Source organism: Rhinolophus ferrumequinum, chromosome 3 (assembly GCF_004115265.2).
Source record: "Rhinolophus ferrumequinum isolate MPI-CBG mRhiFer1 chromosome 3, mRhiFer1_v1.p, whole genome shotgun sequence".
In the NCBI taxonomy this organism is placed as follows: Eukaryota; Metazoa; Chordata; class Mammalia; order Chiroptera; family Rhinolophidae; genus Rhinolophus; species Rhinolophus ferrumequinum.
The window spans coordinates 73,509,614-73,536,912 of NC_046286.1; the positions used below are offsets into that span (position 1 = coordinate 73,509,614).

Below are 27,299 nucleotides of genomic sequence, written 5' to 3' on the forward strand. Positions count from 1 at the left end.
AAATGCAGCATTTCCAAAAGCATTCTAGACTATATAAAGGGATCCATGGTCAGGCAGGTTTTTTTGGTTTGTTTTTGGTTTTTTGTTTGTTTTGTTTTTTAATTTAATAAGTATAGTCAAGGCCACCACATAAAACTGCAGGTTGTGCCCTGCCCTAAGGCACCTGCCTAAAGGGGTAAGTGGAAGCTGGAATACAATTTTAGTTTTGCTCACAAAGCCCTGTGTCTTCAATCAGACCTAAGCTGGGCCAGAATGCTTGGGGGGCTTGGGTGCAGCTTTTTATTACAAAAGATGCTTGATGTGTTAGCTAGAGGATGCCATGTTATACAGGAATTTTCAATTTGTATTAGAAAAGCGTAACCAGCACTTTGAATAGTAATGTGAATTTCCTTTTCAAAATAAATTAATTAGATTATAGGTTAATTATAAAACCAGTGCTAAGAAACTAGTACAGTGGTAAGAAGGCAAACCAAGGAAGATATTATGCAAGTCACTAAAATTTGGATATCACTGATATTGCGGAGGGGAACCATGAGCTTTGGAGTAAGACAAATATGAGTTCAGTCCAGGTCTTCATTGTCCTGTAGCAAGTCAATTGCTCAGCTTCAGTTTTCTCTCTGTCAGAATATTCTCTCCAAAGGTGTGTAGTGAGAATGAAATGAGATAATGTTTATGAAGTATCAACATATGTTAGTTTCCATCCATTAGTTTTCCTTATGCAATGCAAGTCTAAATCCTCATTCATCCAAGCTGGCCTCCTAGGTTGTATAAATTCAAAGTTTGATTTCTTGTAGGTATCAAACTCAAAAGGATTCTCCATTGATCCCAAGGTGCTCAGTCGTCTTAACTGTTAGCTTTAGTGCCCCATGATTCTCGTCTTTCCTATAATATACCGCACTACCCTACTGTGACTGTCTCAGGGGCATGTGCGTACACACACACTCACATACATTCACGTGCACACCCTCACTCACATATATTTACACACACACTCATGTTTTCACACAGCTTTACATACTATGCTTGTGCACACGCACACACATTTGTACACTTGTGCCGACACAAACTCACATACACATTCACGCACATAGCCACATATATGAAAGCAAACCACTGTAGTCCCACACATCACCTCACCATTTCTTAAGTATTTCCTGTCTAAATTTTGGTGTTCACTTTGTACCTGTGTCCACATTTCCCTCTTACATCTCTGCCCACTTAAATTTTCTCTGTTCTTTAAGGCCTAGTTAAAATATGAACTCCACTATTAAGCTTTTCATGATAACCCAACAGAATGCGACCTTTACTTCAAAGGTGTTTTGTTTTGTTTTGTTTTGTTATCTTTCCTAAGGTTATAGCCATGTTCTACCTTATGATATAATTCTACATGCTGTTTGACTGCATATCAGATTGTACAGTCTTTGAAGACCAAATCATGTCTCATTTATATTTTATCCTTCATAGTGGTGGCCGTCAATTTCTTGAAGAACTATAATCTTAGTCAATTTTCATGAAATAGGCCCTTTCAGGTTCCCTTTTCATGTTTCAAGTTTTTAAACCAAGACATACTCAGAATACCTTCAATGACTCTGGGATGAATATTTTAATGACATACAGCTGATTTTATCTGAATGTACTATATTCAATGTGGGCAAAAAGACAGAATCTGACTAGTTCTGTTAATCTCGGACTATATAAGGTTTATGTTCATAGTCCACTTAGCTGTGAACAGAGATTTTGGGTCACAAAGTCAGCATTCCTCAAAAGTGGACTATGAGTATGTTGGGCCCTTTGAGTGTTACAGATTTCTCTCTCCAGTATAATCCTTGGGCCTCCTGTTTCTCTCTCCCATTCTCCAGCTCCGTATCATTCAGCATCCTGGCATACATTCAGTGGAGTTGCATATTTTATAAAGATAACCAGAAAAAAATATGAACATATCTTTATAAAATATGAACATATGAACATATGTTCATATGAACATATCTTTATGAAATATCCCTATGAATATTACTACAAAGAAGATGTAGCATGTGCCTTTGATTTCACCCCGTGGAGGTATAAAGATTGTGTGCATTCTGCAGATAGGCTGGCTCTAAATAAGAGAGGTCTGACTGAGCTGAGCATGCTCAGTCCTTTTTCCAAACTTATCCATCAAATACGTCACTCTTCATGGAGGTGGTGGGGCTAAGAGAGAGAAAAGAGAGACATGGGAGATATATTTCTCCCATTATTTTCCCTGAGGAAGAATGAAATAGAAATTCTTTTTCATCTCTGAAAACCTGAAGAGTGGGAAATAAGTACTTTCTTTTTTTCTCCTCTTAATCTATTGAGTCTAAGAAGTGAGCCCCAGGGATACGGAGAGAGGAGGGGACCAGAAGCCAACCAGAACAGTCCTCCCACTGTCAATGGACTTTTGTCCCCAAAACTGTTGAAATTTTAGATATTTCCTCAGACACTGATAGGTAGGTTATCTTTTGCCTCTAGAAGGCTCTGAAATGATTTCTATCAGACTCTACCAGCCCCTCAGTTCATACTGAATCCTATTTCCCATCTCAAATTATGCCCCTGAAAAACTAATGTATCACATTTTTTTTCTCTTACTTATTTTGGCCCATGGGAAGGAATAATTTACCCATGTGCACAGGAGAAATATTGTTTTCTGTTTATATTGAGGACAAAAACAAGTACCCTGGAGCTTAAGAGAAGCAAAGCTGTATCTGCTTTTGATCATTAATCTAATTGTACACAAGTTGCTTATTAATTTCCTTTAGCCTCTTTGTTTATGGTTTAAATCTGATACACATCAAAACCTTTTACAACATTAAGATATTGAAAAAAAATGATATACTTTACGGAAATCCATTTTCGTCAAAAAGTAAGGTTAAACCAAGTTATAAAGAGACGGAGCGCACATGACTGCAATACATTCATTATAAGTACATGAAACCTATCGACTCAGTAAATGTTGATCAGAAGCTGTACTGGATACTTGTCATATCCAAGAGACAGTTATGCCAGTAATTAGTTATTGAGTATATTTAGACTCTAGGTTCTATGGTGAAGTTCACTGAGTCTTGGAAAGCAGTCAGATGCAGAAGAACTTCAAGGCCCAGGATCTGAATTCAAACTATGCTCGCAGGAAGTCACAGGCAGGAATACAACTAGCATAGGAAAAGGTGGTCACGTAAGTAATGCGATTTCAGGTACAGAGTCTGGAGTATTAGGTTAGAGTGGAGAGAAGGTGTAGAGCAGGGTAGGTAAGCCAATACTGTGTGCAGAAATATACACAGGCAAATGTAGGCTCCTTATATGTAGGCAGAGGTCAGGATGGGTGTAGGAGGAAGTACTGTGGACAAAGTGACAACGTAGAGTAGCCGTGGGACAAGATCTGTAAGATCTTGCACTAATACTGTAAGAGCATGTCAAGAGGATCCTTTGCTGTAGAGGAAATAGTCTTAAAAGTGATGGAAAAAGATTCTCAGCTGTGTGCTAATCTTCCGGTGAAAAGTAAGATGATTCAGATGAAAATGGTTAATTATTACGAATTGTCAGAAATCTCATTATATCAATATTCCACAGAGCTTTACCACTAAGACCAAATTTATCCTCATTCAAAGTAACAATTCCCATTATATATACTTCTCTGGTACTCAATCACCTGGAAAGGGATGGTCATTATCTCCTCTGTATTACTGAATGAGAGAACAATATAGAGAGAATGATACCCATGGTCCTGAGCTCAAATATTCTCTTTCACAGTGTTTTACTTTTCCCACCAGCCCTACTATCTTAGTTTCCATTTGTAAACAGAGCAGAGAAGTTACATAATTACCTGGATAATGTAGACCAGGAAAACAAAAACAAAAAAAAAAATGATTGCTATTAATTACATGAGCTCTTTCAATATTTTCCTGAACGTGAAATATTTTTACTCTTCCTTTTTTCTTATTCTCAGTGATCTCAGACAGGCACATGCATCTCTCTTTATGGAAAATGATTAACATTTACTCAACTAGGGAGAAATCAAAAACTAAAGCTTCAATCCATGCTAAGTGACAGTATAGCACCAGGGAAAATTAATTACTGCATTTTAGAGTGAAAAGAGTCAGACATGTAGGTTTGAATTTAGCCATCGGATCTAAATAATAAGTTTAAGTTCTTTTGTGACTAAATTTTTTAAAGTACAGTCAGGTACCACATAACCACGTATTAAGTCAATAACCAGCTAAATATATGATGGTGGTCCCATAAGATTATAATCGTGATGAAAAATTATTATCACCTAGTGACATCATAGCAGTTATAATGTCATATCGAAATGCATGACTCACGTGTTTGTGTTGATTCTGGTGTGAACAAACCTGCACTACCAGTTGTATTAAAGTATACAGTTAAGTACAGTACATTATATTTGGTAATGATGATAAATGACAACATTACTGGTTTATGTATTTACTATACTATACTTTTTATTACTTTTTATCTTTATTTAAGAGTGTACTTTTCCTACTTATAAATAAAGTTGCTGTAAAATAGTATGTTGTGTTATGCTGGCAGCAGCCTCTTACATCGTGTTTATAGCGGCTCTTGATTGTGTCATTTTCTTTTGTGCTTGATTCAATCTCCTGTAGTTTTATACAGTAACACACTATACAGGTTTGTAGCCTAGAAGCAATAGACTATACCCTAAAGCCTAGGTGTGTAGTAGACTGTACCATCTAGGTTTGTGTAAGTGCACTCGGGGTGCAATTGCCTAATGATGCATTTCTCAAACATAACCCTGTCATTAAGTGGCACATGACTGTACAAAGTTACTCAAAATTATGTAGCCATATTCTATAACAGTAAGGAACCTTTTTAATATTCTAACTGTATGAAATTCTTAAATTGCTCGAATTTCTGTAAGATTCTTTTCAGATTCATTGTGTAAATTCAAGTCGTTTCCTTGGCTCTAGCTGTGAACAATCAGTGATTGGTGAAAATTTATTGAAATTGCTCCTTTTCACAAGAGTGTTGAAGTGATTTTGATACTCCTAAAGAGATTCTCTAAGTGCCCTGATGCTGAGAATTTATACATAATCTTTGTCAAATACAGCATAGTGTGGTATTTAATAACTAAAATGAGTACTTATCAATAGAGGCAGGTAACTAACAGTTTGACATAAACTTGCCATTTATAGACTTTAAATTACAGTGTATTTTTCTAAATCATTTCATATAAACTAGATAGGGTGATGTCCTCAGAAATTTACATTACTCTATTTAAATGGTACTGACTAACCTAGAAAACAGAAAATCCTATCATAGGTGATCTTTATTCTCCTTTTTCTCCTATAATCACAGAATTGTTTTGAGGGAAGATTCTGTACAAGTTTTGAGTGTGGTCTTCACTCTTAAATGACCATCCAACCTTTGCTTGAATACCACTAATTACAAGGATATGTTATTCAGAACATCACCCGTTCTTTTTGAGAGCACTTGTAATCCTTTGGGCCTGGTCTGCCTTGTCTTCCAGATAATTTCATCAGCTTGAATCTCTTCCTGCCTTTCTGGAGTTAACTATAAATAATGTGTCTGATCCCTTTGAATGTTGGTATTTCTTTAAATATTTTAAGGCAATTACGAGGATCCCTTTTATTCCATTCTTGTCCAGACAGTTCAACCCAAATTCTCTCAAGGTTCCTCATATGACATGGTTTTTAGACCCCACAAGCACCCTGGACACAGTTGGGATGCAATTTTATCAATGTCTGTCAAACACCAAAACAGTCCGACCAAAAGACATGCGATTCCTTTGGTGTATGAGATTATGTGTCACACAGTTCCTATGTCCACTGAAGGAAAACAGCTGGTTACTTTACCATTCCTTTAGCTTAACAAACTCCACCTATAACTTAAAATCATAACACCATGTTTTTCTCAATGTGGTTTCCAGTTTCATATTAGATGTGCTAATGTGTATGATATAAATTCAAGTGGCTCTTTGGCTTATCACTATGAACAACCCCTTTGGATGGGGAATTACTAAATTACTGCTTTCCACAAGACTTTTCAAATCATTCTTGATACTGTTAAAAAGAGAATCATCAATAAATGGAAAAGAATAGTTTGATAGATAATGATGCCTTTCTGTAGGCAAAATTAAAAAAAAAAAAAGGACTTGGAAGAGCATCTTTTAAATAACAAGGACTAAATGATGGCTGGTACCGCTGCAATATCAGCACCGTTTCTAGGATGAACTACTGTCTTGCCCACCACCCCACTATACCCTCATCTTTCTACCGCTGCAACATTATGATTGAATTATTTCTTTCCTGTATTTGTGGCCCTAACTTATACTTAACGTGTTTCTTATACTTCCGAGGAGACTATCCCCTCTTCCTAAAGGAGACTAAGGACCTAAGTGCTCTGACAATATAAAAGTGATGAATATTTTTTCTGTTTCTTGATGTTTTCTTCTAGACAGTGACCTTTCCACCAGTAGCCTCTTGCCCTTGTGTATTCCAATAGCTACAAAGAGCTCTTTGGAAGAAATCCAAATGAAATAGGTACACATACTTAAAGGTGTTTTATTTAGACTTAGAGGTTTATTTATATTTGTTTCCACAAATTCTAAGCAGTATTGATCTATGTACTTGCCAGGATAAAACAAGACAAGAGACAAACCTTACCACTTTTAAAAAAAATTCTCTCATGAGAATAAAAACAACTAAAATTAATCTTTAAAAGCTTTTTCATCCAAGTGCATGGCAAGTATAACTCTACTGTAAATGCAGGCAGAGTACAATGTATTTTGGATTAGAGTTAATAAACCCTCTAAGAGGACAAGTCAAGGTCTTTTAAAATGCTGAGTAGCTTTCTGAACAGCACTTGGAAATTTTTGAAATAAATTGTGTGAATTATGTGTCCCCCACTTTTATTTTAGTACATTCTCCTGAAGAATACTGAATATGGTATTTTGGCAATAGTTGATTGGGTGGCCAATATAATTTTCTTAAAAGGCAACAGAGCACAGTGGGAAGGCATGAAGTCAGGCAAAAATAAGTTTAAAACCCAATTTCATCCTTAATAAAACTAAATTGATGTAGTTATATATCTATGCTTAGCCTCATTTTTTTCTTATGTTAAATCAGGATAATAACCCGTAATTCTAAATGTTGTTGTAGCATCTACTCAGTAATGAATACACAAACTTTGTTTCCTTTCTTTTTTGAAGTATAAATTGCCTCAAATTTAACAATAAGTTGCAGAATTTATAATGCACCAACAGATACACTTATCTTCAAAATGAACAGATACACTTATCTTCAAAATGAGAGATTTTATAGAGAAATTTTCTGTTAATTAGTACTTCATTTTCTCTCCAATTGTGGCCATTCTCAACAACTGAAAAATGACTATGAAGTCCATCAATAACATTAACACGTGGTTCATCCCTATCTTGCTACCATTTGGGGGTCACTTTTCTATGGATTGTTCTCTTCCAGAGAACGAGTGGAGAAAGAAAGGACATAAAACTTTATCAGCATCTCTGGTAACAAATTAAACCAATATACATTTTGAACGATGGATCAAAATGAGACTGGGCTCTGCATTCAATTCTGTTGACAGGTTGACATCCTTGGAGGCAAGCACAGGTGTGATCCCAGTCAGAGTGTATGACGTTGCAGAAAGGATGATGTCAGTACCAGAGGTGGGCTGCACATGTAGGTGGAATAATGACAGGCCCTAATGGTGGGGAAGTAGTGAGGAGGACATTTCCATGTGCCTTAAATGTCTCCCCGTCTTCAATATCGTCCGTACCTCTGTGCTTCCATGCCAGCTAAAAATCCGCATATATTCTTAAAAACAAATGATCTGGTGGTCTTTCGATGAATGCTAAAATGGCAGTAACATCATGAAATAACGAACACATTTTTTGCTTCCATAAGCCTCTAGAGTAAATGCAGATTACTTTTCAATGTTCTTAGACAGGAAAGGAACACTCACAAGATGGAAAAGTTACCTGCAGGGAGGGAGCAAACTGGGAAAGCGAGAAAACAGCTGGAAAAGCTTCCTAAAAAAGTTTTAGTACACCAAAAACTATAAAGTCAATGAGAAGTTGATCTTTCATTATTGTAACCAACTGAGAAAATTCTGCCTCTAGCATATGCTACTAAGGGTTTGAAAGAGAGAAGACTCATTTTGCCAAACATAGATCCCACTTATAGATAATGGGTCCTAACATTAGAAGTGAAAAACTGAAAAATAAAAAAAATAAAAATTAAGACTTTTGAGCCTGGAGATTCAATAGCTTTAACATTAACATAGCTTGGAATCTTTCTTATTGAATTATTTATTTTTTCTTTTCCTTTCTTTCTTTTCCTTTCCCCCTCCCTTTCTTCCCTTTCTCTTTTAGAACATTACAAGGAACATACTGAAATATATATATATATATATATTTTATGTTCTACATGCAGACTTTCTTCTCCAGCTGAGAGTTAATATGCATTTTTTGAGCAGGAACAGCGACTGTATTAGGGCTTAACATACTCCTTTACCCATAAGAAGAAAGCAATTGACCAAGATAATATTGTGTGTGTATATATATATATATATATATATATATATATATATATATATATATACACTCATATATGAAGTACCAGGCATAACATTGTGATGTTAAAAAGAAACAGAATTCTTAGAAGGAGTAGCCCAAAGTATTAATTTAAATACTGAGAGATATACGGGACGTTAATAGGAGGTATTGAGGAGGATTTCATAAAAATGTGATTTTTGCAACAATGCCCAGGATGCAGATGGTGCAAACCAGTTGTGGAATAATATAAAACATTTATCTGGACTAAGAAGAGGTATTTAGGCTAAGATTTAGAAAAGTGAAATCCTGGCTTTTTTTGGAACACAGACATGAGAAGCCTATTTTCAGATTAGAAACAATGAAAACATATATCAACGAACTTAAAATATTTTATACTAAATCTTTAGTGACTCTTTCTACCTAATGGGAAGAAACACATTTTGATTTCAAAACTGTAGCTTCTAGAAATCTATATACCATCGGACTTTCCTCATCTGTTTTTAGAGCCATGTTTTCCATACTACAGAAATCTTTTTTTAAATAGCTGACAGCAGGAACCAGAAACTAGTTAACATTAGGTATGGTGTCCTATTGAATCATGATCCTTAATCAGCCAAATTCCAGAGGTACCCATAGTTGAAGATTCTAGAAAAAAGTAGAGGCACAATTGTATATTTGATGCTTCATCTACTTCTCTTAAGTTCACCATATACAGTAGGATGAATAACATCTTTGGATTTTAGACCTGGTAGATATGAACTTTCTTATGTTCTGGGCTACATTCCTATACAGGTAACATTCATTCAACCTGTTAAAGTGCGTTTGTAATTTCGCTTATCTTCTCAAAACCATATTTTCTCAGCTCCTTCTTCCTGGCATCTTGAACAATATGATTTGCTTTCACTGATTCTCACATGTTACCAGAATAAATTTAGCATTGGCGTTTTTATATGTATAAGCAGAAGCATAGATCTATGAATATATTAACAGAAACGAAAAACAGCTATATTTGGGGTTAGAATTTTAAGTTCACCAGCCAGAAATAAGCCATGAATGATGATGATTTTAGAATTTCCCGCGGTTTCCTGTGAATTAGTAACCACATGTAGATATTAGCAATGAGATATAATACAATGCTTTCTGATGATATCTTAAACTTTAACCCAGTGTATATTGGTTGTGAATAAATAAGAGTTCATTTTAAAAAAAAGTGATTCTTGGTATCAAATACAGCCGTCCCCGTTATCCCAGCTCCTTCCTCCTTAGTTAATTTCAGAATGCCATTCAATCACAGGGTTTCCTATCTACTTGTCTTAGTCCTAACAACTAAATATATATATTTTTATTAATATAAATATTATGACCTCTCAGAATATTTTTGTTGTTGTTAAAAGTTGCTTCTTTCCATTAAATGTGCTTGTTTGGCATTTCTTTATTATCATCAACGAAGCATGTTTTAAAGTAAGGAGAATGCTGACTTGTCCCCATCGTTACTCTGAGATTATTGAAAGCAGTGGTCCTGCTCCTAACCTCCTGCACCCTTATGGAACTCAGCAGAATAGTCTGGTTAAAGTCAAGCATTTGGATTTTATAGCATTTCCGTCATCACCTCCATAATGACTGTTGCTTAATACAGTGACCGTACTGGACTCACCACATGTTCCCTGCACTATCTACCTGAAACCTCCAGGAGATTTGACTATGTTTATTGTAATACCTCTTGGTTCATGTTTCACAGTGCCAACGTCTTGTCACTGATCAAAAATCTTTCAGGAAGCCAGGATGGTTGGTTTGGCATTTAGGTCCTTCCCAAGTCTAGGCCAAACTTATCTTTAAAAGTGATTTTATACTATTCCTTCTTATAAACTCTCATCTCATAAAATTAAGGCTACTTACTGGTCCATAAATATATAAGTAAAGTAGAGTAGTGTTAGCTCTGCAATGTTGATTATTTGGTCCACTGTGCTTAAAAAGTATTTTCCCGCTCCCGACCTGTAGGCCTGTCTAAGGCTGCCCTTCTTTCAGGCCTCAGCTAGCGTTCCCATCTCTGAGAGGTTGTCTCACCAGAGTTGCAGGCATCACACTCTCTTGAGTACCTGTGTGTAGATTGTCCACACTTCTCATTAGATACTTATCAACTACTTCCTCATATTGTTATAGTTTATCTTTATACTTTGTCCCCCAAAAGAGTCACTAAATCTCATAATAGCAGGGATACCTTCATATATCTCTTTATATCATTATGGCCTGGTTGAATGCTTTGCAATTGGTATATGAATAATTAATATTATTTCAGTAACTATGCTGTTAACTATAACCTAATTTGCCATTTACTGAGAAATGCAGTTTCTAGCCTTTCAGTTTGTAACTAAGTAGTTTAGATATGGAAATATATCAACTTTCAATATTATTATTCCAAAAGAGAATCTAAGTATTAGAGAACTTCAGAAATCTAAGAAAATATTTCAGACTTTTAACACTGCAACTCAGTTTCTGCAATATAGCATCGTTACTTACTATCAGAACAGATATATGCATGCATGCATGGTCTTTTTCAAATGCCATAAACTCTGAAAATAAATTTTAGCTTTTTATTAAAATTCTGAGATGTTACTAGTATCATTTTCTCATTTACTTGTCACAGTTTTTTAATCAAATGTGTATTATTTATTGAGCAATTAGGCTTCCTATGTTGACCTGAATATATACAGCCCCTGTCAGAAAGAACATTTTAGTGCTAATAACAGCTTTCATGTAATCCATCAGACTCTGTTATTTTGAAAAACGACATGACCGAGAATGGGGTCTTTTAATGTGAACTTTTTGAATACTTACTAAGAGAGATGAATAAATACATTGATACATAGATTTTTTTTGGTCACTATACTGATCTGAACATATAATTATGAAAGTTTTTCTTAGACATAAAAGTTTTTAAATCTTATAATCCTGAGCCAATTTTGTATGTTTTTCAATATAAATCCACCAAGAATATACAAGATTTGGTTTGCTGTTTTCATCCTTGTTTTGTACTATTGAGACTAGTTCTTTGTCTCAATAATCCTTATAATTTTGAACTCAAAATTACAAATATATAGGAATTAAATAACCTATTGATTATGTATGGAGCAGGTCACACTCAGCAATTTCTGTTGCATTTAAAAAGGGATTTCAAGGAAACCTTTCTATTGTCAGTTTTACAACTAGGAATTTATAGTCTGTGGTTAAAATAATGTACATATGCATACATACACAGAGACCTTTTGTTAAATGTCTAAATGAAATAAATGAGAATATATTATAAGATTATGCCAGGAATCACCCAGTTAATGATTGCTGGTTGAAGATATGCACTTACTTATATTTCATTCTGAAACTCCACTAAGTGATATTAAAGAATAAAAAAGGGTTTAACCCACAGTAATCAGAATTGGAAAGGGAAAAAATGTACAAGAAGTGTCAACAGTTTTTGGAAGATGGAAAGTAGATGAAAGATTAGCAAGTGACTTAGGGGGAAAAAACCTAAATCTATAGACATGCAAAGGAGTGTTCCGGTACAGATTTGACTTATAAAACCCATGGAAAGTCAGGATTTAAAAGTGGAAGGAGTATGTGAAGGTGAGGACTGAAAACAGGAATGGATTGAATGATCTGTTCAAGGAGCAGTTAGACTGTCCTAGGCTCTTTAATCTATACAACCAGGCTTCTCCTTTAAACAGGTGAGACTCGTGTTCCATACCTTAGAGCAGAAATAAAAGAAATTGAAAATAGGAAATCAATAGAGAAAATCAATTAAAAGCTGGTTCTTTGAAAACAGTAATAAAATTCATGTCTTTGACCAGCCTAAGAAAAATTAGAGAAGACACAAATTACTAACATCAGAAACGAAAGACGGGTCATCACTACAGATCCCATAACCATCAAAAGGATAATGAAAGACTATTAATAGTTTGGTGCAAAGGTAATTGTGGTTTTTGCAATCATTTTTAACCTTTTAAACCGCAATTACTTTTGTACCAACCTAATATTAACAAATCTATGCCCACAAATTTGATAATATAGATGAAATAAACAAATTCCTGTAAAGACACAATCTGCTAAAACTCACACAAGAAGAAACTGACAATTTAAATAGGGCTATATCTATTAAAGAAATTGAATCAATAATTAATAACTTGCCAAAACAGAAAGCACCAGGCCCAGATGTTTTCACTGGTGAATTCTACCAAACATTTAAAAAAGAAATTATATCAATTTTCTACAATCTCTTCCAGGATATAGAAACAAATGGAAAACATCCTAACTTATTATTCAATGAGGCAGACATTAACCTAATGCTAAAACAAGACAAAGACATTATAGGAAAACAAAACTACAGATAAGTATCTCTATGAATATAGATGTGAATGTCCTCAACAAAATATTAGCAAAATGAATCTAACCAAGTACAAAAAATAATTACACACCATACCAAGTTGGATTTATTACAGGTGTACAAGACTAGTTCAACATTCAAAAATCAGTTAATATAATCAAAAAGTGTAGAAACTTTGTTTGTCAACTTAGCAGATAGCTTCAGCCACAACTTGATTTTGAGAATTATCAATTCTGAGTCAGAAACTAGTTTGCTGCATTGCCCAGGTTCTAAGGGATACCTTAAAGCCTCTCTTAATAGGCTTAAAAGGAAGAGAAATTACCCCTTCCCCCACCACTACCCTATGTAGATAATGAGACTCAAATCACAGCCCTCTCCCAAGGAATCCTCCTTTTAGTCTTCAAATTCACTCTCCACTTTAGCTTAACATTTTTCAAATGTTCAGGGTGAGTGAATGGTTTGAGGTCACAAAACCTGACTTAAGATATTTTCTCTGCAAGATTCACCTAGTCAATCTAGCACCTCATTTTGGAGTGAGAAAAGTTGGCATATATTATCTTGCAGCTCTGTCACTGAGACTGAAATAATTCTTTTTTCTCACCAATGACTCTTTCTGTTAGAATTCATCTTCTCTGATGACTTGCTAAGTAACAGACTGTGTTTGATGCATTCCTTTTGTCCATTCTCTTCCTGGAAGACAGCATTTGTCCATGTGCTATTGAGAGTTCCATGTTGGTGTACATGATTGCAAACTCTTTAAGTGCAAAAACTCTCTACCTTTTATTTCATTTATAGCTGCACATTAACCTAACATGTTGAACCTCATCTAAAGAGTTTTTCATTTATTATCTCCGCCATGCAAAAATTTGATAATTATATTTCCAAAGAAATATTATGTCCAATTTTGCAGTACCAGGTGACAAGATTGAAAAGACCCTGAAATAATTGCTAAAATATTAGGAAGAGAGAGAGAAAAAAAGTAGTATTACATTTTATTAAGAAAAAGTCTTACAAATTGTAGTATTAGCCACAATATTATGTTAGATTTTGCTAAATTGAAGTACAAGTTTAACATTTAAAATGGTGAAAAAGTAAATATTCTGAGGGAGAAGAAAATAACAGATTTAATAAAGGATGAACTTCACTTGACAAAATAGTTTAAATTATTCCTTTTGTAATATTCACAAGACCTAAAAGCTAAGGACTCTCAGTGTTGTATTAATGTAAGTCATTGATAATTTTACTAATAAATGTTTTTATTTATATTATTGTAGTCAGATAAACCTTTATAAGTAGAATCCATAGATACATATGGATTCATAATTTTCAGGTGGAACTGATAATTTTATTTTTGATGCTTTCTTTCTACCTATAAAATAAAAAACCTTTATAAGTGCAATCCATAGATACATAATTTTCACGTGGAACTGATAATTTTATTTGGATGATTTCTTTCTACCTATAAAATACATTTAGAGGAGGGGGAAAATACCCACATTTCCAACTGATAAAGTTAAGACAGCTCAGCCCAAATAAGCTAATTAACATTTATACAGTAATACTCATCCTTATAAATTACCTTCTTGCAGGAAACAGACCTTATCCTGACTTTTAATATTTCAATGCACCGATCTTGGTGGATGGAGAATGGACCAGGATGTATGGTGACATCAGTGACACCTGCCCCAGACTGGGCCCCAGAAGACCATCGCTACATCACGGTCTCAGGGTGTTTTCTGGAGTACCAGTACATAGAAGTGGCTCATAGTTCCCTCCAGATTGTCCTCGCAGTAAGTGTTGACAGCCAACCACTCTTTCTAGTGCTTCTGGACTTAATGTTATTTCTGTGCAGTCTCAGTGCACACAAATGGAATATGCAGGTAAAATGTGGCTATTTGCTTTTTCCTAATTAATGCCACTTTTAACAGAGATTTGTTAGGTTAAACCAAGCTGTGCCCTGGACTGAGTGTGCTGATTTTTTTCAGTAATCACTAAGTAAGCGTTGGCATCTTTAGTATTTCATTTAAGAAATACAGTCAAGGTTTGATTATTTGGCTTTTGGTGGACTTTCCCAAAGAGTCTAAAGGGAAAATCCAGAGTTTTCACAACTGACATGCTGCAATACCCACATTTATAAGATTTCAGTAGATATTCTCCCTCCACCGCGTGCTTCTTTCTAGTTGTGCTGTTAGTCCTGGGAATTCTCTTCTCCATTTGCCCTTATCTTCTTCTTAGATTTCCCCCAGGTAATATCCATTACCTTTCATCCCTTTCCCCTTTCAAAACAATTCAGCTTTTCTGTAAATTCTACTTCTAGGACAATCATGCCCTCATTTTTTTACAGTATTATGCTGATAAAAATCCCTCCCTCTACCAGAAAGCAGTAGAAGTTATCAATAACTCCTTTGTATTGTAACTGTAGAACATATTTGTATAATATATATGTATGTTATATAAAACATTACATTGTATCACTATGATAAAGAGATAAATAAGACACTCCTTTTTCAAGAAAAAAATTTTTTCTAAGGCTAAATGCATAATTCTGTGGAATTCACAAAGTTTAGGCAACTTTATTATATTAATACTTGTCTCCATTTATTTATTGTACATCTATATGTGCTGATCCTCATATATTTTTCTCAGACTCCATGTAGACCTACAATTAGTGCACATAGTCTTAAAATTAACAACAAATAATGCAAGTAGAATCTGCTTTTTATCTTTTTCTTCATTTAGTTACTTTGGGAATTATATTAGCTCACAATTCTTAAACAACAAGACATAGGTTCTGGGTAGAATGGCATCAATTAGTTCCCTTACAATTCTTCTGGAATTTAAAAAAAAATATGTGAGTGTGTGTATTAGATTGTATAACTAATATATAGTTATTAGATTTTTTAAATGAGCAATTTACATATATACACAATACACATATTTTATAATTTATATATAAATTTTATTTTATTTTAAATTTATATTTAAATTTTATTTTATTTTATTTTTAATTTATATATATATATAAATTACAACAGGCTAAGCATGCTGTGCTAGTAAACACTGTCCAAATCTCTGTGACTAAAAACCACAAAGGTTTATTCTTCTGAGTCAGCAGAACGTTCTACCATTACTGTCACTAAGAAAGCAAGAGGAGTAGAGCAGCCACCATCTGAGTAATCATGGGTTGCCATGCCAGAGAGCAAAGAGAGATCTGGAGTGTTGACACTAGCACAGAAATGCTCCTCTGGTGGAAGGAGAAGTTCACTGTCGACAGTTCATTGTTCAGAACAAGTCCCACTCAATCACAAAATGGGCAGAGAAAAGGGAGAACTGTAAATATTTAGAAATCAGCATAAATTATTTCCACAACATATGAATTATGTTCTTAGTTAAAGTGCTCAGTGATCTCAGTGATTTGTCCAACCTGAGATGCTTCTTAATAAACAAAGCCTTCTAATAGGTTTAAATGCTAAAACTCTTCCTTTTCATTATCTTGAAATAAAGATTAGTTAGATTTGATGGGATAGAGATAGTCATTTCATTATTTAAAATTCATTTAGATGAAGTATTCATTCACACATGAGATAAGTAAAATATTTCTGATTTGGGACCACGGATAAAACATCTTCATATACGTATGGGTTAGAGAGAGGTTGTGGATTAAATATTCCTTTGTTGGAACTCCCTTTTTTACTGTACCCTAACATTTAGAAAAACTTTCATTTATGTGTCAAAACTGCTATAAAGATATAATTTATTTATATGCATGGATAGTTATATGTGACTATTTTAGAGAGTTAGTTGAAATAATGTGTGCATGTCTAAACTATATTCACAGATTTATTAAACCCCTCATAAAATTTTGGCACACGAGTAATTTTCTAAAAACTACATTTGGACATGGAAGCATATGTCGAGGCTGACATATTGCCCAAAGAAAAAGTGTTTTCATCCTACTTTTATATTAAACTATCTGTAAAGGCAAAGAGGCTAGAGCACAAAGAAGATGGATGGGGTGTCCCTAAGAGCAGATGTGACTGATATTTCAAGCTACTGGATATCAGTGCTGTCTACATTGCCCCCGGTTGAGTGGGAAAATAGTTTGAGCAAGCTATCACAGAATGGGGCATCTTTACCTTTCCATTTCCACCTGTTCTTCTGCCCAGGGGACACTCTTTTGCAAAGCTGACTATGGATCACCTGAGAGTAAGTTAGCAACAGCATACTCAAGCCAATTACTTGGAGAAGTTTCAACATCCTTTCTGTCTTTGGGCTTTCTGTTGTCTAGCCAGCCTTGGGATGAAAGCATCTGCTATGCAGAAAACTTAGCAAATCTTAACTCGAGTTTTAGAATGCAAATCAAAATTGGGCTTATCATGAACAATTTGCTCCACCTAGTTAAATGCAAGCCTTCCAACTTCATTTTCCTATCGTCATTCTGATCACTTCTGCTGTCGTGATTAAGAGATGAAATAGTGCCTTAAATCTCTGCTCCTCCCATTTTCATGTTACCCAAATCATTTCCCTGACAACCTAATGTTCAGTTTCATCTGGTCCAGTGAACACTACCTGAGTGCTTGGCCCCTGCTGGCGTCTGGAGAAACAAATGACAGGAACCCTGACCTTGAGGATGTCACAGCCAGAAACAGAGTGAGGTTCCTAAGGATACAAAACCATGTGCAAACAGGCATATTTCAGAGAGGTGATAGACAAAGAATACAGTGTATGCCGTTTATTGCATAGTCTTGGCTTCTTAGTTCCATCCTGCTTTTTGTAAAGTCAGCTTAAACTCTCGCTCTTCTCATTGTCTTCACCAGTCTTTGAAGCTACCCTCTCCTCCAGAATGTGTGGCTTAGATTTGCTTTCATAAAGTGCTGCTCTCCCAGCCACTGCTCTTGATTAACTCCTAATTTCTCTATTTTTTTTCCTCTACCTTCACCAATCTTTTCTTTCACAGATTCCTGACCCCTGGCACGCCTGTCACCATGTTGTTCTGTTTTCTGCCAATCAACTCCTAGCTGATTTTGAAATTAGCATTCACAAAGCCCATATTTGCATTGCACATACATGAGATATCTCCCGTCTACAGCCAAGGGAAGATGAGTATAATATCCGTATAATTGGGAAGAGGGGCTATTAATCACACAGCTTCCAGGCGAGCAGAAAGGACTGCCAGAACACCATAATGAGGAGCCAGGTGTGAGATTTTTGAGCTTTCTTCTCTTCCAGCAGCATTTTCTCCTAGTTAGGATCAATTCAAAAGGAATGCAGGTGTGCACAGTTTTAATAAAACTCCCCCCAAAAAATAACCCACACTTATAAAATAGACCCAATAAATATGTATGGGGAGAGTCAGGGAGGAGATCAACTAAAGAGATGGTGTTTTTCACATTACAAAAGAATTAAGCCAATATTTTCAATGGGTGATTACAGTTGCAAGGTTCACAAAAATGTGTTCACTGGAACTACGTATTTTGACTTATGAAACAGTCCTGAGAGGGCAGCAGAACAGATTCAAAGCCTCTCCCAAGATTTCTTAGCTAGTAAATAGGGAAGATGGACATGCAGACCTACCTTTTTCTCTGGTACCAAGAACTGGAAGTAGACTTCAACCCTCATGCCAGCACCAGAAGCCCCAAATTCAGAGCTCTTTAGTGGCAAAGAATGGCATGATTGATTACCTACGTCTGCCGTGGGTGAGGGGAATGGAGGTGTTTGTGCCTCGTATTTGTTATGCACACATTATACCTCACTTCCCATAGCCCATACAATGCAAAGGGAGGATGGTTTACAAAGAAATGACACTAAAGGGAAAACCTGTATTGCCATAACTGAAATAACTTAATATTTTAAGATATATATTAAGATTCCAAAAGAATTTATTGAGGTAAAAAAAAAACTTATTCCTTCTTTTCTTTTTTTTAAATTAAAGTTTGTTGGGGTGACAATTGTTAGCAAAGTTACATAGATTTCAGGTGTACAATTCTGTAATACATCATCTATATATTACATTGTGTGTTCACCACCCAGAGTCAGTTCTCTTTCCATCACCATATATTTGATTCCCTTTACCATCATCTACCACCCCCCAACCCCCTTACCCTCTGGTAACCACTAAACTATTGTTTGTGTCTATGAGTTTTGTTTCTTCATTTGTTTTTTTGTTGTTGTTGTTGTTGTTGTTCTTTTGTTGTTTTCAGTTTTGTGTACCACAGATCAGTAAAATCATGTGGTTCTCTAGTTTTTCTGTCTGACTTATTTCACTTAAGCATTATAATTTCAAGATCCATCCATGCTGTCACAAATGGCACTATTTCATCTTTTCTTATGGCTGAATAGTATTCCATTGTGTATATATGCCTCATTTTCTTTCTTTTCTATAGCTATGTCCAAAGGACCAATACCTCTAAATTTAATATAAACTTCTCCAACCAAAATTGCTGGGTTTTGTTTCCCTTTATTCCCTTTCTTTCTTTTACTTCCGACACACTTCTAAGTTCGTAGCAGATTGACTATTAATATTTTTTAGGAGACCAGCAGAGAATATTGGTAAAAATGTAAATAAACGTAATATTTCCTGCAGATATTAAAATTGGTTTAGAAACCATATACACATTTGCAGGGAAATTATAAAAGACTTTAGAGTAAGTTCAAAAGGTGCTATTCATAGGTTCACTGCCAAGTTCATCCTTCAATTATATCTATTGCCTATTCAGAAAACTTTGTGCTTTTTAGAGTGCATGAAATGATGGAAATCTTTGTTCAATAGACTGTGGTATAAAAAAAAATGAAGATAAAATACATGACTTCAATGGATGGACTCAGAGCTGTTTCCAATTATTCCCAGTTAATGATAAAAATTAAGATTTGCTACTTGGCTTACTAAGACTTGCCTAGGAATACCATTGGTGGAGAAATTTTCAAAACTTTGAATGCCTTTATCCAAGCTGTTTGGGGTTACGTTGGGAGTGGCACATGAGTATTTCTTTGGATTTTGCTGACTGGTGTGGTGCATGGATGAGAGGGAAGGGTTTACTGCTCAGGCTATACTTGAATCCTGTAATCTGGAAATGCTTAAAAGTATTCACAAAGATTGGATTGTTGAAGAGCTGGGTCCTGATTTTCATGTAGTCTAGGACATTGCTATTAAATTGGTAACTAGTAAATCTGTGTTGTGAACTTGCATCACTTTGAAAGGGTAAGTGAGGAAATGGTATGAGCTGCTACCCAGCTACTGCGGTATTCAGAAGTGAAATGGTTGCCACGTGTATGCTGTTTGTTACATTTGAATTGAAAAAAATTAAGGCAGATTTTATTAAATTTATTGGGGTGACATATGGTTAATAAAATTATGTAGGTTTCAAGTGTATATTTATATAAAACATCATCTATGTATTTCATTGGTGTGTTCAACATCCAGAGTCAGTTCTCCTTCGTCACAACATGTTTGACTCCGTTTTCCCTCTTCTACCATCCCCGCTCCCCACTTACCCTCTGGTAACCACTGAACTGTTGTCTGTGTAACACAGATGTTTTAAGAAACAAAGTAAGTTTGATTTGGTTGATTTGTTTCACAGAGAAATATGATTTAACCATTTAATTTATAAGTTACTGGTTTTGCCATTTTTCATAAATTAAATTAGCCATATCTGCAGCTTCGCAGTTAATAAAAATACACTCAAAGCACATATTTTTTAAAAAATTGACAAAAATATTATATCAACAAATACATTGAAATTAAATAGTTCAATATTTCCCACACATTGTTTACATACTTCAGAATAATCTAGGTGCCTTTAAGAGAAAGAGTTACGAGCATAATTAATGGTTACTTATTATGTTTTGGTAGTGTTTTTGGTATATTTCCCAGAAATTGCTGATGTAAACTGGGCAATTTCCAACTCCTTGCTTTCCTTAAAATTGAAGAAAAACCTAATAGATCTGTCAGTTGGTATATAGTATTTAAAATAATGTTTGTTTAGATAATTATGTAAATTGTGGCCCCCAAATCAGAAGTTGCAAAAATTGAGTGACATCATTATAACAAAATGTCTCTAATACTTCTCCCTAACAAGATTTTCTGTACTTAAACCTAAAACAAACAAAGAATAGAATTCATACTGAATTCTGCTTCATTCTAGTACTAATAAGAAATGCATTGCAAATAAAATTTTATTTTTGTACCTAATGATTTTGATCAACATTTTTAATAAGCTATGTTGTTATGATCAATTGTGTAAAATCATAATTGTCATGATAACCCAAGTAATAACATGTTTTTATTTTCTACCCAAAAAAAATAAGTAAATATGTGAAGTGATGGTTGTGTTAATTAACTAGATGGTGGAATCCTTTTACAATGTATCCATAGATCAGATCACCACAGTATACACTTCAAATATCTTACAAATTTATTTTTCAATTACACTGCAGTAAAGCTGAAAAAAATGAAAATGTCAAAAAGTGAATACATGTTTAATACTTAATACCTTATAGCCATGGGAAAGAAAAATAAAACTTATATTTATACATATTTAATTTAACACATATACAAATTTATATTATACACATATATAGTTGTTGCAGGGAAGTATAATAGAGTGATTGGTAAAATACTTTCAAATAAATAAACATTACATCAGTCAAAAGTTCTATGGAAACAGTGGCATGGAAATTCAAGTACAAAAGAAAGGGAACTACATAAAAATTATGATTATTATAGAAGACTATGTACACTTGTTTTTAAATGAAGGAAGATGAATTTCAAATAACAGTGGCATTCAAATTTTATTGAATATATTTAAAAGAAAGTCTCTTTAAAATATACTAATATTAATAATATGCCAAGATAAATAGCCCTTATGTAGCCACTTAAACTAATGATGAAAAATATCAAACATCAATTTAAAATATACACAGTTTTCAGGTGAATTTTTAAAAATTCTTCAAAGCCATTACTCTAGAGCAGTGATTCTTAATGCTGGTTGAGAATAGAAATTCGTTACTCACTTTTTTAAAGGATTGCCATAAACATGACCTACTTCTGGAAATTTTGTCTCCTTGGGCCTGAGGTAGGGTCTAGGTAGGTGTCATTTTCAAAATTTTCACCAGAAATATTAGTATCTTCCTTTATTTTTTCTCATTCTTGATCTGCTGTCCTGAATTGCTCAGAAACACATGGTGTTTGGTCAGAAAGATGATTTTATAATACCAAAAATGGTACCTTATCATATCCTTTATTTGACTTTGCTTTCTCCCTGAAATGTGCCCTTATAAATTGTTGAGTAGTTTTGTGAGTTCATGAACAACCAGAGTGCAAGGACTTGAACAGCCTCTAAAATCAAATTAAGTCTAAGATTTTTTTTTTTTTTTTTTTTTTTTGCCTTTAATGTTGTCTGGTATTCCCTACATGAAAATTCAGAAATAAAAGGTAAAATATTCACAGTCCGGGAGTAACAATCCTTAAATCTTACACCCAGCTGTATAATAAACTATTTTATAATTATGAACTAAATGAGATAATTGTTAAGAAATTGCTGTGAAAACAATAAAGGTGGTATTATTTATTTTCTCCTTAGCTCAGTTTCTTCCACTGCTCATTGAGAATGCTATTATTTTTTCAGGCTAACTCACAGTAATGTTCAAAAATGAACTAAATCCAACTAAGTTTACTTACTCCCCAGGTACAACTGTGATTCTTAGAGCAAGTGTGATACTACATAGTGTACCGACACAGGAGCAAGTTTTATCCCGTATCAACCATTATCACAGTGTGCAATATCTGCTTCCATGAATAGGTAATGTTTGAAGCGCCTGCTTACCCTCAAAGCATAATATCACTTGATCTACGAGAATGCCTGGAAACGTCATGGAATAAAAATACCAATACATTTAAGATGGTAGTGAGGATTATAGGCTGCAACAAATCACCAATAATTAGGTTTTCTTTAATACTATGAAATATTTAATAACGTGAAATTGTCTGCATAGAGTATTGTGCAATGAACCATGTACAATTCCATTTCTTATATTTAATTTTATAATTACAAATTAATTAAAGAATAAAATTAAGTATATTAAATCATAAGTTACTTCAGAAAGAAAGTATATATAAATATACTAAAATAGAGTATTTTTGGAAAAATATAACAAGCCTTTGACCTTGAACAAAAGGTTACCATCTTCCTTTGTAATACGTAATATCATTGTATTTTGGGATGTCTTTTCAGTCATGATTAATTATTGTGATGAAAACATTTTTAAGGAATAAGTCTTTGTTGATACTTCTGAAATGGGTAATTTCCTTTTCATGGGAATGTCTAACTAAACACAGTGATATATAAAGTAATAATAGTAGAATGTGTTAAATGTTTTCAAATAACGGCAAGGCATTCTCAAAGGAAGGAGGTAAAGATGATTTATAACGACAGCTATAATATAAGGGATAATTTATTGTTTAGCATGTTATACTTGAGTGAAAAAGAATTAAAATATGGGCAAACACACTTAAGCTAAATAGTGTTTACACAGTAGAAGAAGAGCCATCTGTAATATTCCTTCTGTACCTTTTGCTTGTACCAAGCCTATAAATAGGATTTTAAACTCTGCTATTCTCAACCCTCACTTTCTCCTACACAGTTCGGTATATGATTCCTGGTCCTCATTATTCTCTTGCCTATTCCTGTCCACGTGGCATTATGGCTGTATTTGTCCCAACTCTGCCATTTATTTCTCTGACCTTTGTCCTGGCTCCTACACATTATTAAATTCCTCTCAAGTAGTGTCCCTGAGAGTCAAGGCCACATGTTTTTACACACATATTTATGATTTGTAGTATTCTCTGAACTTAATTCACAATATTAAATTTTATTGTACTTAATGAGACAGCTATTTGTCACATGATTATTTGGGTTAATGTTAATTACAAATATGGCTCCAAAGTCCAAGACTGAATTAGTGTCATACCTCCAAGGATATTTTGGGTTTCTTTATCCCTTCTTTTATTCTGAAAAGTCTGCATTGCTCTACTCTTCTTATTCATTCTCAATCTCTCCACCTTTTAAATTTGATCAGTTTCTTATCAGCAAGCAACTTTATAAATACAAAGTATTCCTTTTACCTTACACTATCCAGTGTCTTCCAGTCATTCATCTTCACTTGCCCTACCTCTTTTCCATAACTTTATTGATTTCCTCATCATAAAATAATGGGTAGGTTCCTTCATTTTAATTTCTAAATTTTACAAATAACATTTCCTGTAATATCATGTCATCTTAGTCATCTTATTAGTCACATGCTATGTTTAGGTTGATTTTATCCTAATGTACTATGTATGTTGCAATGAAAGCCAATTGTAAGTGACATTATGCTATGAGGTACAGAAAAGTTCCATGTCAGTGATAACATAGTACTTTATGAATTTATCATCAGCATTATGCTTATTTCACAAATTTAGAAAAGTTTGTGTTGCTTGGAAATTGGAAGATTGGAGAAAAGTTGTCAAAGAAGCAGAATTCTGAAAAGATAATAAAGTGGTGGTCAACACTAGATGAGAAAATGTGTTTGGCTAATCCTTTATTGTCCTTTAATTCTAAGTCTGAGATCTGCATTGGAATGATATAGCCATGGTGATGCCCACATTTTCTTTGGTTCGAACTTATGGTCTTAAAAGCTTCAGGGTTCCCTTGGTACTTCATCTGGAAGTAATTCATAAAAACCATATTCCAGAAATGGAATGAGTTTATACCTGGCAAAATATCATGGTTACATGATTGGGTACGTCTAACAACTTATTGCCAGGACAGCATGTGAAATAATGAGTCATAATTGTTGTTTTCTAATGCACTCGGGAGCTTCATCAGAAACTGGATTTAGGGTAACCAACAGTCCTGAGCAAACCCAGATGGTTGGTTATCCTACATGTTCTTGAAATTCCATACGTTTCCCAGGCGATGAGCTGCATGCAGAATACACATTTCCTTCAGTTATTAACCCCATACACATGTTTCATCTATATGGAATTGACACATAGACTCATGCTCATAGCGAAAGATAATTTCCTCTTCTTATTTCAACTCATCACCTGTTGGGCTCTGTATTGGTGGTCAAGGAGCTCTCCTCAGACCTATTGCACCTGGGAGAGAGGCCAAACTGGAATGACACAAAGCCAAACTAGTCATTCAATTAAAAAATACAATTAGTGATTCAGTTAAGTCTGCTAGACACCATGACTTATCAGTGGGTGGAAATCTGCAGTTTTTAAATGGTGGTTTAAGTTTGTATCAATTCGATCTAAAATTTCAAATTCAAAAGAATTGTATTTCTCCATATTGTTTAACTGCTTGGAGCTAGAAACAGCTTTGCATTCATTCAGTCACCGAACAAATATTTGCTGAATGCCTCTCCCTGCTCCCATGGAACTTAAATTCCTATGAGATAGATGAATATATATAGTGTCCCCCACGCAACTGCTCTACTGCAGAATAAAGCAGGATAATGTAAAAGAGCTACCAGGGGGTGATCTGATAGGTGATTTTTGAGTCAAGTTCCGAATATAATGAGAGCTGGGCTATGTAGATATTTGGGAAAAGAGCATTCTAGGTAAGAGATAGGTAAGGACATGACCTCCACTCATTAAGGTATACCTGCAGCTCTGACCCTTTGAAGTCTGCTCACCGACCTGAAGTCAGTAAATACAGGTCACCATTCTCTAAAGTAAGTTAGCTTACCTATATCTATCTTCTTTCTTCTCTCTGCATTCAGTCCATTTAAATTTTTGTCTTTCTTTAAAATGCTCAGCACTTTCCTTCAGAATGTGGCCATTGTCCCACTCTCTATTTCTCACATTTCAATGAGCCTTAAATTTAGTTTGTAAACATTTTTAAATTCATTTTGCCTTCTTCCATTTATCTGTTTCTGTCTGCCTGCCAAGCCTGATGGTGAGCTTACTACTCCCCTTCTCAAGCCTCCCACTGTCTGTCCTTCTCTCCATCACTGTCCTGATAAACAACGTCTTCCCTGTTTCTGAAGGTTGGAATCATGACGTCATCTTTACTCTTCTGGTACCATCTCTCCTCCCATGTTAATAATCCACATCCATTTCTATGGCACTAAATTTTACAGAAACATTAGTTATTTGTTGGCTAGGAGTCAATATATTTCAAGGTTTTTCTAGAAAATTCCTCCTGGTGTTACATTTTACTTATTCATCGATTAGATCATAAAGTCTATTCATCACAATCTGAGTGATGTTAAATAAGATTTTTACAGTAAACAGTTCCTTACCAAAGATTAATTGGCATGACTCATTATCATCAGTGATCCCTCTATACCAATTAGTTCATATAAACCTTGAAATTTGGGGGAGTTTTTTTTTTCAAAGGTCCATTCAGTTAGAAAAATCTAGAATAATAATAATGAAAATATACCTTTGTATATCATTATTTTAACTATAGTGTATAAAACATTTTCACATACAAATTATTTTTGTGTTCAACGACTCTGTGAGGTGAACAGGGTTAACTCAGTGGGCCCTGCCTGTGTGGCTAGAAATAGTATTTGATTGTTTAGGTTATAAATGTAACATGTCATTCAAAGCTCTATTTAAGTATATTTGCATGAACCTTTACCTGAGATTAATCTTCCCCTTCACTTTCTATTTGTGATCCATTTTGGATTATTTTTCCCTTTCAACCCCATATGTTTTACAGATGTTAATCTCCAGAGAAACATAATGATTCTCCCAACAAAAGCGGTTTGTTGCTTGGCTTTGCTTTGCAGAAACCCAGTCAGAGGCTCTGATGACAGATAGTCTGCTTGTCAGCTTTGCCTCATGAATCCAAAGAAAATGGAACTTATCGAGAGCAGAGCCTCCAGCACTACCTGTGCCTCTTATTTGGGCCATTTCATGCTAGGTTTGGCGGAGGTCTTAGTCTTTCATCATTTAGTTCACTGACAGAAAGAGAAGGGAGCTGTTGCACTTTTAGGTACCACTCTGCAGACTGCTGTATTGCAAAATAAACAAACAATATATTTTTAGGGCACCACCTGCAGCAAGCAGCTGTACCAAACAGAGCAGAACCACGAAGGATGTGATTTGTTCCATTTAACATGCAGCCTTGAGGTTTGAGAAGAGAGGGAGGAGAAGGTTCTATGTATACAACCCACACATCCGCAATTTAAAGGGAAGATGATTTTCTTTCTTTTTTAGATTGGAATTGAGGTATCATTATATCGCTCCTCCTTTCCCACCCCCCAACCTCTGGTTGAAAACAATTCTATTATTGAGGTTATAACTGTTAACTGACAAAATCAGTTTTCTCTGCCAGTAAACTTCCTCTT

The 27,299-nt window shown here is 34.6% G+C and overlaps 1 protein-coding gene across 5 annotated transcripts in view; it reads left to right on the top strand.

Annotated features, from left to right (window-relative positions):
- Nucleotides 1-27,299, top strand: part of NKAIN2 (sodium/potassium transporting ATPase interacting 2) — an 872,501-nt gene that overhangs the window by 718,354 nt on the left and 126,848 nt on the right. For 3 of the 5 annotated variants that reach the window (XR_004421704.1, XM_033094035.1, XM_033094046.1), the window contains exon 4: nt 14,549-14,749. The exons of the other annotated variants lie outside the window; for them this stretch is intronic. Coding sequence is in view for 2 of the 3 variants with exons in the window: in XM_033094035.1 (XP_032949926.1) it covers nt 14,549-14,749 (201 nt within the window). In the remaining variant the exon portion in view is untranslated. The remainder of the gene's footprint in view (nt 1-14,548; nt 14,750-27,299) is intronic. 5 annotated transcript variants of the gene reach the window in all.